Here is an 18,498-nt window from a genome sequence, read left to right on the forward strand (position 1 = left end):
CTCGCACCAGGAAAAACCTATGCCTGCTTATTTGTTATTAAGAATATTAAGAAACTTGACGACTATAAGAAAGTCTGTTTAGGTTATCGCAGAGGACCTCTATATCGCGTGTGATCCAGGCTTGCAGCTGATCTAGAGGTATCGTAATTCGTTTAAAATTATAGTCTATAATTTGAATCCAAACTACAGGTGTGTTTAAGAAGTAGATGGCCCTTTCTTTGCATTCATGTTATGCCCCAAAAATGTCAGTGGTAGTTTTTAAGACTGCCTTATATTTGTTACTCGTCACATTGAATGATTCTGTTATTTAATCTCGCTGCCGACTCTACACTTAATGTGAGCAGGATAGGGCAATGAATACCTTGTTTTGCAGATCCATTTCCACTACTGGGTTTGTCAAGAGACATGAGCTTCAATAATTAAGGGCATTGGTTTTATCTTGTGACCGGTGAATGCTCAAATAGGGTCAAGTTGTTAATGCAACTGTCAGACAAAACATGCAGAGAAAGTTGTTATACGTCCCTAAAATGGGGATCTCAATCCAAAAATGGACCCATGGGGCATTCTTTTCAACTGTCCACACAGACTGTAGTTGTACTCTACCCATATGAAGGGAGGGGGAATAACGAATCGTTGGCTTAGATGATGAACTTAACGCGATTGTACTCTACCCATATGAAGAGAGAGGAAATAACGTGTCATTGGTTGAGATGATCTTGAACGTAAGCGGGGAGTCATGAGTTCACGTCTTATGGGTATTTCCATTATCGTAATTTGTAAGAGAAATTCTTATTCAGTCGATCGGCCCAACGTGTGTGAATGTCATCTTGCGTTATCTTCTCAAACTGAGTCTTGGCCCATATCTCAACTGATTCATGGGAGTTGTTGGGTCTTTCATATGATTTGGGATTTACCAATCAGTTGTCACGTAACAAAAAAAAAAAATAAGTAAAGAGAAAGGGAGGGAGAAACGAATTGAACAACATGAAGCCTCATCAGATTGAAGTATTGAACATCCAACTTTTCAAACTGCTCTTGTTTCTTTTCAACCCATCAAGATTTCTTTAAGCATTTAAAGATGGGTCTACCAGAAACATGCTCTCTAAGGTGAATTAAACATCAATTACATGTTGCAAAGTAAAGAAAAAAGATATATATAAAAAAGTAAAATTATAGATATAGTGTATATGAAGGTGAATTAAATCCTAATTCCCTTGTAAATTACACTTGGAATTTATTTTGTTGGTTGTTTAACCCACATTTTGGGCTCTAATCAGCAACGCCTTCCCTTCCTGCAACGCAGTGAACCAGCACCAGCAGTGATTGAACCCACAAGCGAAGATGATTTCGCGCTAAGGCTCGATGCCTTGGCGTAGCTAGACGAAGCTCCTGCACCTGATGGTGTGAAAAATGCACCATTCAACATCAAATCTCCAGACGACCTCCAATTCCATCTCCTCCATGAACTCCTTGGTGCATCCTCATGTTTTGTCACCTAACACATCAAATTAACTCACACAATTGAGACCCCAAATTTAGGGAAAATGTGCATATTCCGATTGTTAAAATGCTAATTGCTAAGGATCTCAGTATTTTTTTTGTCCTAGATATTTCAAATGCAGAGATGAACGAACATGATTATATGAAATCGTGGGTCCCACATGATTCATATGAAATCATGTGTATCCATTATAACATTTGAGGATCCATAAAACTGCTGTTTTGATTGAGCAATTACTAACCTCCTTGCTGTTTCTGTCATTGGGAGCATAAAATCTATTGCCTTGGCTATTAATTGTAGGAGCAGCACTACCACCAATTGCATACATTTGCCATTGTGTGTAGTCATTGTTCACCACATGAAAGTAGCCATGCCTGCATCTGAGAATTAAACCCACAACAAACTTCAAAACAGCACCCAAGACCAAAATTTCCAGTCTTATTTTTCGCCAGTGTGGTGCGGGTTGTATGAAGAATATGTCGGACTGGGTGGTTCCTAGATTTTACCAAAAAAAATAAAAAATGAACATGCAAATTTACCTGGGCATTCTTTGAACAAGGCCTTCTCCAAAATGATTGAAAGCAATTGTGACTTGCATACCCTTATCCTTCTTATAACTATCACTATGCCCTAACAGCATGACCTTATTATGATGTGTCATGTAATTGTTAGAGATAGTAATAGCCGTTGATCCATGGATTGCATCAATCAGACCGTCATTACAATTTGACAAAGAACAATGATCAATCCAAACATGGCTTCCTCCAAAGATGGACACACCATCACCGTCCGATACTGTCCTCCACCCATAATGACTTGGAGAGTCCCTCACGTAAGCATTCCCTCCTCTCTTACAATCATGTATATTAATCCCATGTATTATTATGTTCGTCACGTACTGAATCGTAATGCACGGCCCACCAGCAATGTGTACGTTCGATCCTCGACCGTCGATTGTCTTGAACGAATTCATGATCAACTCCTGTTTTAACTTGATCACCATGTCACCTGCGAAGACGATCCAGAGTGGCTCATCTCGTACGACACCGTATCTGAGCGTACCTGGTCTTGGGTTCACTGGATCATTGTCACTCGGATCCGTCACTACATAAAGCCTCCCGTCCCGGCCGCCGATTGCTCGCTTGCCAAACCCGATTCCACACTCCGCCAACCGTTTCCGGTTCTTCTCCCAATCCGGGTCGCACCGCCAACAATCGTCGATAGGATTGGCCGTCCCACACGAGAGAAAACCCAGTTCCCTCCTCGATGCATTGATGCTCCTGCCACCAAAAAAACGTACAACATTGTCAATTAATCATACAGTAATAGAAATCCCAGTAAGTAACTGGTATCTCAGTTATTACAGCGGTTGTATACCATGCATTGAATTTCATGTGCATCATATATATATATATATATATACACACACATAATATGTACAGCTTACTCTTGTACTTCTTGTACTACTAATTCAGGATCTTGAAGTGGTGAGGAGGAGATGAAGCTTGGGGCAGGAAGAAGAAGAGAAGCAAAGAATAGTGTTAAAAGAGACATTAATGGAGGAGCCATTGGAATTGCTAAGGTCGAGGAGATAAATATATTATGGAGATGATTTGAGTATCGAGAGAGTTTTGTAATGGGGTTTTTATAGGAGAAGTAATGTCGCGGCTTTGTTTGATTAAATTAAACAAAAAATTTTAAGTTTATATTTTTTATGGGCCCACATGCCACATGGAATTTGGGCTGGTGGGGCCCACTAATGTTAATTTTTGGTCGTATAAATTTATAGTTTTTGGATCGTTAGACCTGCACGCATATAGATTTTCAACTTCATTACATAATCAGTTGGCTCAAAATCTAACACGTGGGTAAGCTATCAACTAATTGGTTGTCGGTTAATTGTATTGAAATTGATCTAATGCTTCATATATCTTTTACAAGGAAAAATTTTATTTCATAAAAAAAATTAGAGCAAAAAAAATAAAATTCCATTTGAGTCCTTTTATCATAAATAAAGGCATATAAATTTAAGTCTTTTTTTGTCTGCAGGTATTCTTTCTCTGCATTACTTCCTTTCACATGGATACCATGTGTTATCCTTTCAAGAACTATGACTCGAATGTCATACAAAAAATCAGAACTCACCATACCTTTATTTATGATTTTTCATATACACACCAATTCTCTTATGTAGTTATGCAGATCACTTTTTTAGGGTGTGAATGAGTGAAACGATAAATATTGGGGTCATTGCTTTGAGTTCTACATGTTCTAAATTAATGGTAAAAATATAAATCCGTATTTTAAGAATGCATACGAAAATTCTTGTATATGAATAATTACATTTTTTTACGTATTTACTTATTCTTTTTTAAAAAAAGATGTTATTAAAAAGATAAAAGAAAAAATACTTCTAACATGCGAAGTCCGTACTATCCGTCACAAAATGCTGACGTAGGCGCTGATCGCGGGGGCAACCCATTTAGATAGGCATCTCACGTTCTCCCATGTGAGCATTGTTTCTCCCTCAATTTCAGAGTCAGAAAAACGCACACCGTCCGATCTTCTGACTAGTCAATCTCTTGGCCGTTGATCAAGATCATTGGCTCAATAAAAGGCAACAAATCGTATTCAATCTAATCCATTCAACACGTTTGATTGACGGCTACCCTCCACGTGGAAGTTTCTTGGTCATGGTAGGCAATCATAGCATGCACTATATAATAATTCCCACTTATATGCATTATTAGATAAACATCACTTTTTTTAATAGGTCACTTTGTATTCAAGATCAAACCATTATTCAAGTATTTGTTGAATTTTCATTTTATAATGAGATGTTATAAGCTTTTGGTCCATATATTTTTCCGAGGTGTTTGAAATTTTGAATCGTTCTTCTTTTTCTATGTATCTTGATAAATCAGAGGGATGTTGATATGGTCGGAGAGTTGAACTCTGAATCTCTCAACTGAAATGATTTATTCTTAATTAACCCGACCTTATTAGCATTTGTTGAATCTTGTTTGCGGTTAAAATGACGTCTCTTTTTTTTTTTTTTTTTTTTTTTTATATATGATATATGGTGAGTAGATGTTGGTCAAGAATTCTCTAATTAGAGGCATAATTAAAGTATTAGGGCTCAATTTTAGGGTTTATATATTAGTTGGGAGCCCGCACAATTCGAGAACTTTTCAACATTTTTTTTTTAAGTTTTAACAAATATTATACATAAAGTTACCTTTTCACTATTTTTATATAGTAATAGGATTATAATCAAGTTAATATACTATACCTATGTTTATAGAGTTTAAAAATACAATTATCATAAAAAATAGATTTTTATTCTTCAGTAAGAACACATAGATTTTTATAAGAGTATATATATATATAGATGGGTAGAGCTCTTAATATGAACACAAGGTGGATTTTATGGGTTCAATGAAATTCGATTCCTTTGCATATGCAAGCCAAATCACTGGTATGAGGTGGGATTCCACTCAATGAAAAATTTGTAACGTCTTGGACAAATAATATGGTGAATTTGGGAATTCTTATGATGCATTGATGCTAAGTGCTAACAAACATAACCCACAAACCTAATCGCTAACTAAACTAAGACCTAACGTCATAGATTTTGAGTTATAGGATGATATATAATTTTTAATATTTATTTGAGTCGGGAAACTTATTATCAATGTATATTATCAATCGAGTGAAATAAAGTAATTAATTAATGACGTACATTTAAAGGGAACATATTCGTATTATATATATAAATGTACGCATTGTATTTATGATTAGCATGGAAATGGTAGAAAGAAGATACAACTATGTAGCAATAGTTTAGTTGGTTATATATCTTGGTTTAAGCCGTGGATGATGTTAAGGTTGTGCGTTTGAACCAAATTGAAAATATTTCTCTAAGATTTTTTTTTTATTCTGTGAGCATGTTCATTTTTAGGGAGGGGTTGATAGTCTCATTTCTCCTGCATGGATTTTGATCCAATCTTACCTATCGTTTACGGTCACTCAACTATCCAAAAGTATGTTGGGCTGACTAGTTACTCGGTCACGAAAAAAAGGTAGAAGGAATATAAGGGAACTAAAGCTTAGTGTATGACTTTAAGCCATACTACTCTAATTAATTAAGTAGGGAGGGAGAGAAATATATATTAATGTTAGCATATATAATTAATACCTCAAACTTGATTATTCTATTGTACAGGTTAATTAATCATATTTTGGATGTAGTAATTAAGTTATTATATATAAAACTCTTACAAAAAAAATATTGTGGTATAATGAGGTTTTTCTCATCGAGGAAATTCGTGTGTGTTTTATAATTTTATTGTCTCATGTTGATAGGGTTTATTCCAAGTAAACACGTAGGGTTATTGTTGTTTTGCTTCTCACACAATCATTAGGGTTCTTAATTATAACAAAGTCAAAGGAGGAAAGAGCTACATCAAGTGGTCATGTGCCAAAGAATTAATGCTGCTCAAAATATTTATATGCATAACATTCCCTCTCCAACCACTAGCTCATTTATATATACACTTCAGATCCAGTGTGTGTGTATATATATATATATATATATATATGAATTTGCTAAATTAGCGGTGACTTCCTCTACGTACGTACAGTACTTTATGCCAACCGTACAATAAGAGCCATTGAGCAATATGTGGCAAGCGATCAATCTATATACAGTGGTTTATAAGTCGCGTGGTAGTGAGAATCACGAATAGCTCAGATGACACTGATATACGTGATATCTCATAGAGGTTTCGAGTTCGAATCTCCCCCATTCCCTTCATCAGTTGTATTCAAAAAAGTATTGTGGTAGTAACCAATGAAAATTTACTAAAAATTAAAAATTAATGTAATTTGTATGGTAATGGTATTTGGAGTTTATAAACATATATGTAATAATATTAATTTCATTATAAATAATTTTCTGACTTCTACCATTTAGGGAAATCATCATTTTTGTGGGGTCATCTAGATAGAACAATCTTACTCTGCCCCACAGGCAGTGGTGGATAGGATTCGAATACACTAGATACACAATTAAACAGCCATAGACTCCATAGGACGTGCGTAGACATAGACACACTTGCCGAATCACGTAAACTTTGTGTTTTCTTTTCTTCTTTCCCTCTTTCGGTTGCTTTCTTTAATTATATTGTTCTATTATCGGTTATTGTTCTGCGAGGTTCTGTATTACAACACGTAATGCCAAAATGAGTCGAGAACTTTAGATGAAAAGGGAGAGGAAGAGGTGGCTAGGGTTTATACCCAGAATGTACCCGTTGAGCTGGACTTTTTCTGTTTTTGGTGGCTCGGAATGATCTTCCCCTTCACATATTATTCATGAAAGATGTTGTTTCTTTGTTTAGTGATATTCATAAAATAAAATAAAAAAAAAAAACATCTGTCACTTTTCGTATTATTCATATTTCAGACATCGAAAACTCATTATGGCCTTAGATGCTTATCCGGCAATTTCTTTCTCATTTCTGTCTAGATTTCTACAAAAAGAAGCAATTAACATGTTTTTTTCTATGCCTTTCCCCTCAATCAGACAATCACCCCACATAGAAAAAAACATTTAAATGTAATTAATCACCCCCTTTGTATCTGCTATATGTGAAGAGAGATTTGAAGAACATTAATAATGATCAAGATTTATGATCATGGCCATGGAAGAGTTGCATCTTCTTTTGGGTTCAGTACTGGTTTGCTTGAGTTTGATTGTAAGGTTTACACTCATTGAAGCAGCTCCTGATGGTGCTCTCATTACACTCCTTCCTGGTTTCAAGGGCACCTTCCCATCCGAACACTATTCAGGGTAAATTCTTTTAAACCTTTTTTATTATTATTATTATTATTCATTTGGTTGGATATAGAAATATATACAAATTGATATTGTTCTAATTAATCACTTGGCGGTAGCTTAGTGGGTTATCTCTCAGGACTTAGGGCCTATGGTGCATGAGGTCTAGAGTGCAAACCAACTAGTTAGTATATTTCCTTGTGGAATCTTGATTTCATGGGTTTGTCCCACTTTCGAGCCCCAATTCACATGGGCTTCGGCCAGTCTTACCTATCACCAATGTGGTGTAGGTTATTTTAGCAGTCGGAGATTTACGCCCATTACTCAACATGTTGGGCTCGTTGATTTCTCGGTTACTCAAAAAAAAATATAGTTCTAATTAGGTAGTTTTACGTGTTAAGGCATGTTGATGTAAATTATGGGAGGTATTTGTTCTACTATTTTGTGGTTTCTGAGGGAAACCGAGAGACGGGTCCTATTGTTTTATGGCTTAATGGAGGACCTGGGTGCTCCAGCTTTGATGGATTTATCTATGAACATGGTATGCCTGCCTATTGATTTACCAAGATATACTCGATACAAATTTTACTTCCTAGCTAATTTTCATTTTCCTCAATAAATGTGTAAATTCTTAAAAATATGATATAGGTCCATTCACATTTGAAGCTGGAAAGGAAGATGGAAGCCTACCTGCAGTGTTGCATCTGAATCCCTACAGTTGGTCCAAGGTAGGTTAAGCAAATTTTAATTAAATTTATGTTATTTTATAAATATAAATTCATCAATAATATATATATATATATATATATATATATATATATATATATATATATATATATATATATATGATTGTTCAAAATTTTATTTTTAGGTTTCAAATATTATTTATTTGGATTCTCCCGTTGGTGTTGGATTGTCTTACTCTAAAGACATAACAAAACATCAAACTGGAGACTTTAGAACTGCTGCTGATACCTATTTGTTCTTGCTTAAGGTAAATGTTTTTCAACATAACTTTTTGATCCAAATTAATATTTTTAAAAGCATTCAATAATTCTATTTAAACTATTTATTTTGGCAAAAAAATAAATAAATTTAACTTGTATTTCTATTTTGGCAATTTAGTGGTTTGAGCTGTTTCCAGAATTTAGAGAGAATTCCTTTTATATGGCTGGAGAGTCCTACGGTGGCGTTTATGTGCCAACCCTTGCTGAAGAAATTGTTGAAGGTTCTATATGGTTACATTGTTATATATTGATATATATTTTTTCTTATATTAAAATTAGTTTGCCTTCCATTTTTGAAGTCATTTTGAGAGTCTCCCATCAACTAGTGCCAATGACGGATTCATGATTCGAAACCACTAGAGGTACAAATAAGTATCGGGGTCCGGGGACAGTTCCTCAGAATTTTTTTTTAGGTTAATAAGGTTGTCAACAAAGATGGGTTGCCAAGTGTCAATAAATATTGGGCTATCAACCAAGTATCCATTGATATGGGTTATTGGGCTTGTATTTTGGAATAGGCACTAGGGGTTCTTAAAAAATATCATTGGGGGCCTTGTCAAAAAATATACCAAAGCCCACTATTGTATCAATATTTCACTGGGGCCTTGGCCTTTGACTAGTGCATAATGACCATAATAATATAATTCTGGATCCAGGGTTCCAATTTTTTTTAGAATAAGAGAGTTTATAAATTTAATCCAATGGTTTGGGAGGTGTACCACATCACATCACATCACATCACATCACATTTTGTTTTTATATTTTTAAAATTTTTCTGACTTTTTCTCCACCATTATATGTGAATTATAGATTTTAAGGAATTGTAAAGACCCAACCCCAAATGCTAATAATTCTATTACCCAAAACCTTCACCTGAATCTTATACATTACATACTATACTGATCTTGGTGATTAATTAGTTAGGCTAATTGAAATCTACTTCTCTTATAGGCAACGAAGATGGTTCTAAACCCAAAATTAATTTCAAGGTAAGCAAATTAAATGTAGATTTCATGACTTTCTCTAAAAACAAACAATATTTTCAATAATGTCATATATGCATTGTATATAATTAAGTAGGGTTACATGGTGGGAAATGGAGTGACAGATCCACATTTTTATCGCAATGCTTTAGTTCCTTTTGCTCATGGGATGGGACTCATCTCCGATGATCTTTTTGAGGTACTTCTTTTTTTTTTTTTTGGATAAGTTGTGTTTATTTTAATATCATGATTGTTAACGTGAGAGAGAGCTCGAATCACAGAACAAAATAAAAGATAGATTTGATTGATAGAATTCACATAATTGAATCCTAATACAATCTCTAGTGTAGAGACCAAGTTACAATTACGAGAACTTGGTTCGTCGTTTTCTTTTGTCGTGCTACTAAGACTAAGAGATCCGAGTAGACCTAAGAGACGATATTGCTATCGAAACTGTAAGCACCAGAGATAGGCAATAAATCTTATGTTTCATACCATCAAATTAAACTTGTATGCCAATTTTACTGCCTTTGATCTATATATATATACTGTTCTTATTTGCATGTTTCTGCTAGTTAAACCGGATTATAAATAAAATACATTTCGGTACCACTTTTAACAACTTCTAATTAGTTTCCTTTAATAATTAAGTATTCCCAATTAACTTTCTTAATTCTCATCACATGCATTGCAATACATGTTTTAATTTGTTTCAGGATATTAAAACTACTTGTAAAGGAAAATATTTCAGCCCAACTGATAAAGATTGTAAGCTTAACCTTAAGCAGCTTTATGTGGTAATTAAATTGATTATTAATTTATTCAATTTGGTATTTGGTGCCTAATTTTCATTTCAAAACTATTTTCAAGAAAGTATTAATTATCTAATGAGTTACCATTAATTATATGTCGGTCGAATTGGTGATTAATTTACAGGCAATTGCTGATTTGAATGAGTACAATATTCTTGAGCCATGTTACCATCCACCAAAATCCCAACTGGAAAATACATTATGGACTAATAGTGAAGGCCATGATGATTGCCGTGTGAGTTATATATATATATATATATATATTGGCTTAGATATAAAGAACTCATTTATATGGTATTAATTTATGTCTAATATACTATTTATTCTTTTAATTAAAGAATAAGAAAACAATGTGATTATGCTTTTATATATGTAGAATGATGAACTTGCAACTGCATGGCTAAATGATGAAGCAGTAAGGAAAGCAATTCATGCAGAGGTAAATAGTCTATTCAACGACTCTACTATTTTCCTTAAATCAAACAAAAAATGTTGGGGTATAGCGCAGTGGAACAACACCAAGATATCTCACCTCAATGAACAATATCGGTAAACACACAACCGGGACAAAAGGTAGACAATCCAACAAACAATAACCAAGCACACAAGGAGAAGTAAATAAGCAAGTAGAGAATAGGATTAAAGGAGCACACAAAGATTTATATGGTTTGGTTGGAGGAAGCCTACGTTCATGGGATTACGCGAGTATTCCATTAGATGAATAAATTGAGCCTCTTGGACAACCTTCAAGTTTGCTCAACAAAGCCCTTAATCGCCCTTTCTCAAGAATCTCACAAGAAATCACACTCTTGTTCACTCAAGATTGATCTCACAAAGCTCTCACCACTCTATTTTGTCTATCTCTCTCTAAAACCCTAGAAACAAGTCCCAACATATGTGTTACAAATAATCCCGAAACAGCCGGCCTTTTAAGTGACCTATGCTTCAGTCGATCGACCTTCTCTAAAGTGAAAATGGATGGAAACATCACCCCTGTTGTCCGGACAGAAACCTCCAGAAAATTATAATCTTCCCAAATTGGCATTTTTCCTAAAACAAATGAAGCATAAACAATATTTCAAAATAATGGTGGAATTATGATTTCACAAATAATAGAAGAATTTGGTTGAAGGTTAATTAAATATGCATTTTATCCCTATAAAAAGGATAAGAGAATTGGGGCTTGGGAGATTTGCACAGACAACATAGAATATAATCGTGATGCTGGAAGTATGATTTCAAACCATATGAAATTCACAACCGAAGGATATCAAGTGCTCATATTCAGGTAATTTAATTTAATTTCTCTTAAATCTGGACTTTATTAATATCAGAGTTTAGTTAAATTTTATATTATTATGAATACCATTAGAAAAAATATAAATGTTACTAATAAGCAATATATATATATATCTATAATGACCAAAAACTTGTAGCGGAGACCATGATATGTCTGTACCATTTACTGGAAGCCAAGCATGGATTAGATCACTCGAATATGACATAGTTGATAAATGGAGGCCATGGATGGTTAATGATCAAGTTGGCGGGTAAATTAATTAATTATATATATATGATTATTGTAGGGTATAATAGTTGTGTTTTGCATATATATTCAGTCTGATTAGGTGTTTCTGAATGCAGATATTTACAAGAATATGATCACAAACTCACATTCCTTACAATTAAGGTTTGTGCTTATTAAATTATATCACTATAGTTTATGATTTTGCACTGACTCTTTATATTGGAGGGTTCGGGATGGTCGGGAATATAAGATTAAAAAAAATACGGTAAAAATGTATTTTTTGTTCCTCAATTATGAGGTGAGTATCATTTTCGTCCCTAACCCATTTTTTTCTCCCATTTTCGTCCTTCAAGTGAGATTAGGGTCTGAAAATGCTTACGTGACACCTATGTGGCACGTCGAAGAAATCTGATCTGACGAACAATAGGACGTTACGTTGGATTTTTCCATCACCGGATTTATTCGAAGGACAAAAAGGGTACTTTCCCATAATTGGGGGACGAAAAAGGGAGAAAAAAAACTAAGGGACGAAAATTAAACCCGACCAATAGTTAAGGGATGAAAAATACCCTTTTGCCAAAAAAAATACTAAAATTTTTCTAAGAAAGATTTGATGATTCTTGCTCTTTGTCATCATATGACATATGCAGGGTGCAGGGCATAGCGTTGCTAGAGACAAACCACGACAGGCTTTGCATTTTTATAGCCGTTGGTTGGCGGGAAAGTCAATATGATTGAACACCCAAAAAGGAAAAAAGGAAGGAAAACAAAGATAGATTTTTTTTTGAAGATTTTGCATAAAAGATGAGTGATGTAATTAATTAATGTGACATTGTTGGATGTTGATTGTCTACTTTGAATTTATTGATTCTTGTAAATAAATTGAACCCGCATGACTTTACGATTCCTGTGAATACATTAAATTCGCACGACTTTATGTGTCAGATGTTGAATTTTGAGTGCTTTTACCAAATATCTAATGATCCATGATTTATGGAATCTCTCATTTTTTAAAAAAAAATTTTTTTTAATATATTTTTCTCTGAAAAAATTACCTCAGATGACAAACGTTAAGGAGTTTTTGGTTTACTGGTAGCTTTACTCTTGGCATTCATCATGCAACACTTGTAATAGGGCCATTACCTTCCTAACTTATAATCTAAGCAAATTCTTTCTTTGCTATGTACAAGAAATATAAACACCAAATGCAGAGTATGATAATGACTAAATTAGAAGGGCTTAACTAAGATCGATATCGACCCGTTCTGGATCCCCCCTTCCGGTCTGGTTGTTAACAAGTTCTATACCCAGCTGCCCTTTGTCTCCGGCCCCAGCTGCATAAAGCTTTCCAGATTCAGTGAGTGCAAATGTGTGGGCATTCCAGTATATGGAATTGGTAAGGCTGATTTGCACAACCCGTTCCTTCAGCTGCTTCAGTGAGGTTACTAGCTCTGGACCCAACACATTTGCATTCCTATTTCCCTGTAAAAAAACAGAGGAAAATTTTATTCAACCACGGTTAATCGCATAGAAAAGCCATCACAGGTCTTCCATGGCCTTTCAGGGCTCACAGCGTTAAAACACAAGTCAAGGAAACCATGGGCTTATTATAACCTGTCTATTAGATTTTATTTTATCGACGTGAGACTTTTCGCAAGAGACATATGAATCAAATATGATAAAGATAGAAGCAGAAGAAAGCCTTACCTGTCCATCAGCAGGGGCAACAGCATTATGTCCAAGACTAGCAGATTCGCCGCACCCAAACGAGAACACATCCCCATCTTCAGACACCACAAAGGTAGTGTAGTCCCCTGTGGCAACATGAACAGATTTGACATTGCTCAATGCTTCCACCACCTTAGGAACTGACTCACATTCTTCATTCCCATGGCCCAAGCATCCGTAACGACCCCAACCCCACGTGCAAACCCGTCCATCTCGACCCACCGCAGCAGCATGCCAAGCACCAGCAGCAACAACCACTGGCTGAAGGTTCAACAACTGAAACTGCTCAATTAGTCGCGGATACTTTTCATCAGTTCTTGCCCCATGTCCAAGCTTCCCACCCAAGCCACAACCAACGGAGTATACTGACCTGATAAAGTTCAGAAAAAAAGGTAAGTCATATGAGGTCACAGTTGAAGGATAAAAATAACTTCAAACAGGTGACTGCTACCAATAGTGGAATATATGGCCAATGAAAATCCATTAATAAACCCAGAATGATTTTAAGTAATTTGCAATGATTTTCAAAACTTGACGAGACAAGCAATTATATATAATTTTCAAGCCTTAATGACTATAGCTTAGAAGAAGGAGCTTACATTCCAGTAGGTTGACAGGCCAGACAAAGAAGATAGCAGTATCCAGCAGCAATCTGAACGACGGGTATGTTTTCTAGTGCCCCCAACAAAGGATGGGGTTCGGAATCATTCAAATCAGTTTGATGACCAAGTTTGCGATCACTTCCCCAGGAAAATGTGTAAACTCTGCCTTCTCTTGACAACACAGCAGTAAAGAAATTCCCAATAGCAGCTTGCACTACAAATATGTTTTTCAGTGACTCAACCAGCTGTGGGATTGTAACAAGTCTACTTCCTTGGACAACATATTCAACTTCCCCAAACGAGTCCTTTCCAAAGGCATAGACCTGTCCTGCATCGCTAATCAGCATTGTCCGACCAGCCCCTACAGCTGCTTGGATGATCCGAATACCTTGCAGGGAACTGCAATATAATGGAATTTCCATTAACTTCAGCTTAACTCAGCAACTTCACTTTGAATAAGGCCTGCATTTGCATTATCAGGTTAAGGAGCAATGAGGGAATCAGCTACCTAATTTGTCGGGGCTGCCATTCTTCTTCAGTGGTTCCATGCCCAAGTTGTCCAGAGCTATTAGAGCCAAATGAGTAGACTGCTCCCTTTGAGGTCACTGCAATGCTGTGACCAGGCCCCGCTATTGCCTGGGACTTTTCCCTCCTGAAACATGCTTCTCCAGCCAGCAAGAATCTAAGTACCAATTTCCATGAACCCCCACATTTTTGCTTCAAGTCTTGACGCTCTTCGGCTGTCATTGGCTTAAATATGGCTCTCTTTTGGCACCTATCCAATGCAGCAAGCTCTGTGATAGACAACTCAATGTCGGGGACGAAATTGGCTGGCTGCCGGAAGAAGGAACATGTTGCCTGCAGCAAACACATTTACAATCAAATGAGAGCAGCATTTAACAATCCTAAAGTTAGAAGCGGTTAAATTGTCAAAAAGGGCAGAAAAAAGAGAACTTGCCTCAAGCTTTGCAAGATCTTGAGAGTCCAAATTACACGCGGTGAGGACATGAAGCACTATGGAGGGGTTGGCAGCCAAAGGAAATTCTCCGGGGTGAGAGTCCCCGAAACAATGGCGTTGAGAACGTTGGAATGTTGACACAGGAGCAGCAACAACAATGGCAGTAATTGGCTGGTCAGGGATGGTATGGCATCGTATAGCCGGAGATCCACTCGTTGTGGCATCCATGGGCACTGCCAAGAGTTCCCAGTCCCCAAACTTGGCAATGCAGGAGATTTTAAACTACTGAAATGCAGTAAGACATCACATTACTCTCAATGATCATCTTCAGAACAAATTTAGAAACTTCAATATCAGTCTAAACAAATTATTCATATTTTAGCAGTAAGAATTGTAGGCGTCTTCTACCTTGAATTATGGATGGATCAGCAAACTTCAACTCTCAAACCTACATATTAAACCGGAACTAAATTATGCACAGATAAGAGAAATCAATGTAATTAATATAGCAGCTACAAACCCATGAATCAGATTGTCTCAAAAATGAACAAACAGATTCAACTCAGATCATTGGAATATAGAGATATAGAAACCCAAAACCTAAAAATGGTAAGATGACTTCACAGATATTATCAAGGGAACGAATCAAAGCCAGGCCAGGTATACCAAAAGAAGACGACTTTGAAAAGAAGAATACTATTCTTCCATAAAAGGATATTCCAAGAAACCCAAAGACAAAAAGACTTCTGGAATCAAAAGAAAACACTTCTGTTCACGTATACTCATCACCGGAAGTCAAACTGATCCGATCAATCGAAGCAAACAAGCAAAACATACCTTAACAATCATTCAAAACCCAAAACAGGGGAATTGTTTGGTTCACTTTTTCTTCACAAAATAAAGAAAAAAAAAAACTGGTTTTATAGAGATACCCGGATCGTAAATTGAAATAAGATAATCCACTTCACAACTAAAATTTCTGATGATCAAGCAAAAGACGATCAAAAGTGAACCAAAAATCGAGAATTACATATCAGAAAGACCCGTGATTGCTCAAAGACCCATCTGCATCTATCAAAAACCGCATAAAATTCCAAGGTTTCTCAACCAAAAGCAGCAAAATTTCGACCAAAATTAGAAAGAAAATCCAATTGGGTATCCGAAACAGGGATGCTCGCTCTGTTTGAGTGAGGAATTGATGATGAAAATTGAAACAGATGATAATCCAAAGAGAATAAAAGGGATTTCCTTTTATTGTATGAAAGACAGAGAAAAAGAAAGAAGAAAAGAAGGAGTGAAGGAATGAATTAAGGGAGAGAAATAACAGGCCTTTCTAATTTATCTACCATCTATGTATGAGAATTGGGAGGTCTCCCCTTCTCTTGCTTTTCTTTTTTTAAGAAAGACATCGTTCAGTCATCAATGCAACCAGCATAGCAATTCTCCTTCGACGTGATTAAGAGCAGACCCATCTGCAGTAGAATGTCTTGAGTAAAATAGCTACAACCCGTACAGCGAGAGGTGTCTCTAACACGTTTTTCTAAAGCGATTTGGTGCCTGCCTATGGTGGTCAATGAGAGAGCCAGAGAGGAGTAAGTATGCTTACAATCACCGTGTATATATGCACATGAATTCTCCTACATTTGGAATATGTTGAACCATCATTTGGAATTTTATTTATTCACACCTTTAAAAAATGGTTCTTATTTTATACCCGCATAAAAAAATTTCACTTAAACTTTTTTTTAAATATCACTTCCGTTTGATAAATCCAAATCGTATGGTATATATGGACGACCATATTCCTACCACAATGAGATGCTTTTTCTTAGGCTCAGATACCATTAAATGAGATAGCTCATGAAAAAACAAAGTCGTGCGAACTCTATATATTCACAAGAATCGATAAAATCAAAGTGGACAATATTTTTAATGTGAATAGAGTTGAGATTTTGAACAGTTTTATCTTAATTATGGTTTTGACTACCCAACCTCTGGTTCAAGTCATCGCAATTGAAATCACATTTATGTGTATTTGTGTTGTTGGAATGGTCAATTCTTACGTACATGAAATGATAAAAAGAGTGTTAATTTTATGGTGACTTATTACCGTAATTGGAGATTCATGAATAATCTAAATTAATGATATTAAGTAGATACATGGCTGCTTGTAAGGTGTAATATTAAAGTTCATGTCCCACATTGAATAAGAGTGCCCATGTGAAATTCATCCCTCCTATATATCTAGTACTGATGAATGCATGCATATATATATATATATATATATATATATGTGGGATATAGATATATATAGGCTGGTGTTCAAGTGGGATCCATCTAACAATATACACGTGTGGACCCCATCACTTGTAGGCCCACTTACACTAACGTGTATGGTGTGAGATGGATCTCATACTTTAAATAAAATGCAGAATCCCGCATTAGAGCACCGCTTTATATATTTATATATTCTAGTCACATGTTCCAAATTTGTATAGATGTGTACCATAGACTTCTATTCCACGCCTCATATTTGCTGGTTGTAGGAGACAGATGTAGTGATCATGGTGGTACTAATTGCCCCACATTGAGTACGTGACAAATTTAAATATTTTAATCGGAAACTTTATTGATCATTTAATTTAATTTAAAGGTGTAAACAGTCAGTACGGTCGAGTTTTTTTTTTAATTTTTTAACATGAACTTAAATTATCGACGGTTATTTCGATCGGTTCTAAGTCCATACCATCTCCACTTAACCATAAAAGAGTCAATTTATAGGTATTATCAATTGATTATTTAACCTAGAAATTAATAATGGGTAAGACATTGAGATTACGTGTTGAATGGTGATTGGTTCAATTATTAATTTATGGTTAGGGTTAGGGTTTCCGTATTGGAATATCAAAACACTGAAAGGAGAGGTATAGGGTCAGCCTCATCATCCATTATTTGCAATAGCTTGAATAAACAAATTAAGTCTCCAAAATAGACTCCCACTATGTCATCTTATTATTTTATGTCTTTAATTTCATATTTTTGTGAAGAAAAAGAAAAGAAAAAAATATTTGAATGGTATTATTCTCGGTAAAAAAAAAAATCTTTAAATTCATATCAAATGCTTAAGTAACAAATTTGAACAGTATTATTCTCGGTAAAAAAAGTTGTCCCCGGCTCGGTAAGAGTAACAACACAAGTAATGATAAAAATGTGCAAGGAAAACATACCATAATGACATAAATGCAAAGTTGAAATAACCCCAAGACAAGACGATTTATGTGTGCTTGCTTAAAGAGGGGTTTCGTCTCCTTGGCGTGCATATATATATATATACACACACAAAGAGAGACAAGAAATCAAAACATGCATGTTAGTGTAAGAATCTGACCTAGCACACGGGGAAATTGTCCTTACAGGGGTAATGTAAAACAAAATGTTGTAGAGGTGTTCATGTGGGTGGTTCCATTACACTAGAACGCACTTGCAATGGTTATCACAGACAGACTGACAGACGTCCAGTCTATTTACCAAATTCAAAAAATT

The 18,498-nt window shown here is 35.5% G+C and overlaps 2 protein-coding genes and 1 pseudogene across 4 annotated transcripts; 1 reads left to right on the forward strand and 2 right to left on the reverse strand.

Annotated features, from left to right (window-relative positions):
* Positions 1-1,000: 1,000 nt before the first annotated feature.
* Positions 1,001-3,092, reverse strand: LOC120007919 (probable pectate lyase 5). The gene is made up of 4 exons (XM_038858406.1): positions 2,949-3,092; positions 2,041-2,781; positions 1,743-1,881; positions 1,001-1,495 (listed from the first exon to the last, which is right to left on the reverse strand). The coding sequence occupies exons 1-4, from the start codon at positions 3,068-3,070 to the stop codon at positions 1,274-1,276; spliced, it is 1,224 nt and encodes a 407-aa protein (XP_038714334.1). The 5' UTR covers positions 3,071-3,092; the 3' UTR covers positions 1,001-1,273.
* A 3,928-nt stretch (positions 3,093-7,020) lies between these two features.
* On the forward strand, positions 7,021-12,401 carry LOC120007992 (annotated as a pseudogene).
* Positions 12,402-12,777: 376 nt separating this feature from the next.
* LOC120007751 (ultraviolet-B receptor UVR8-like) lies at positions 12,778-16,553 on the reverse strand. Of its 3 annotated transcripts, none has more exons than XM_038858164.1 (7): positions 16,302-16,553; positions 15,364-15,403; positions 14,956-15,240; positions 14,506-14,855; positions 13,995-14,396; positions 13,375-13,765; positions 12,778-13,149 (listed from the first exon to the last, which is right to left on the reverse strand). In XM_038858164.1, the coding sequence occupies exons 3-7, from the start codon at positions 15,181-15,183 to the stop codon at positions 12,907-12,909; spliced, it is 1,614 nt and encodes a 537-aa protein (XP_038714092.1). In that variant the 5' UTR covers positions 15,184-15,240; positions 15,364-15,403; positions 16,302-16,553; the 3' UTR covers positions 12,778-12,906. The 3 variants fall into 3 exon arrangements, with proteins under 3 accessions (XP_038714092.1, XP_038714093.1, XP_038714094.1); XM_038858165.1 differs by having other exon boundaries at positions 16,285-16,553; XM_038858166.1 differs by lacking the exon at positions 16,302-16,553 and adding an exon at positions 15,986-16,271.
* Positions 16,554-18,498: the final 1,945 nt, after the last annotated feature.

This window comes from Tripterygium wilfordii, chromosome 10 (genome assembly GCF_013401445.1).
Source record: "Tripterygium wilfordii isolate XIE 37 chromosome 10, ASM1340144v1, whole genome shotgun sequence".
NCBI classification, from domain to species: Eukaryota; Viridiplantae; Streptophyta; class Magnoliopsida; order Celastrales; family Celastraceae; genus Tripterygium; species Tripterygium wilfordii.

Excerpts from the sequence above, each read along its gene's own strand:
- LOC120007751 (XM_038858164.1), bottom strand. The coding sequence starts at position 15,183 with ATGGATGCCACAACGAGTGGATCTCCGGCTATACGATGCCATACCATC. Across the intron at positions 14,397-14,505 it reads TGGCAGCCCCGACAAATTAG|TTCCCTGCAAGGTATTCGGA; the intron begins GTAGCTGATTCC and ends ATTATATTGCAG. Across the intron at positions 13,766-13,994 it reads GCCTGTCAACCTACTGGAAT|GTCAGTATACTCCGTTGGTT; the intron begins GTAAGCTCCTTC and ends GAACTTTATCAG.
- LOC120007919 (XM_038858406.1), bottom strand. The coding sequence starts at position 3,070 with ATGGCTCCTCCATTAATGTCTCTTTTAACACTATTCTTTGCTTCTCTT. Across the intron at positions 2,782-2,948 it reads GTAGTACAAGAAGTACAAGA|GAGCATCAATGCATCGAGGA; the intron begins GTAAGCTGTACA and ends TTTTGGTGGCAG. Across the intron at positions 1,496-1,742 it reads ATGACAGAAACAGCAAGGAG|GTGACAAAACATGAGGATGC; the intron begins GTTAGTAATTGC and ends TTGATGTGTTAG.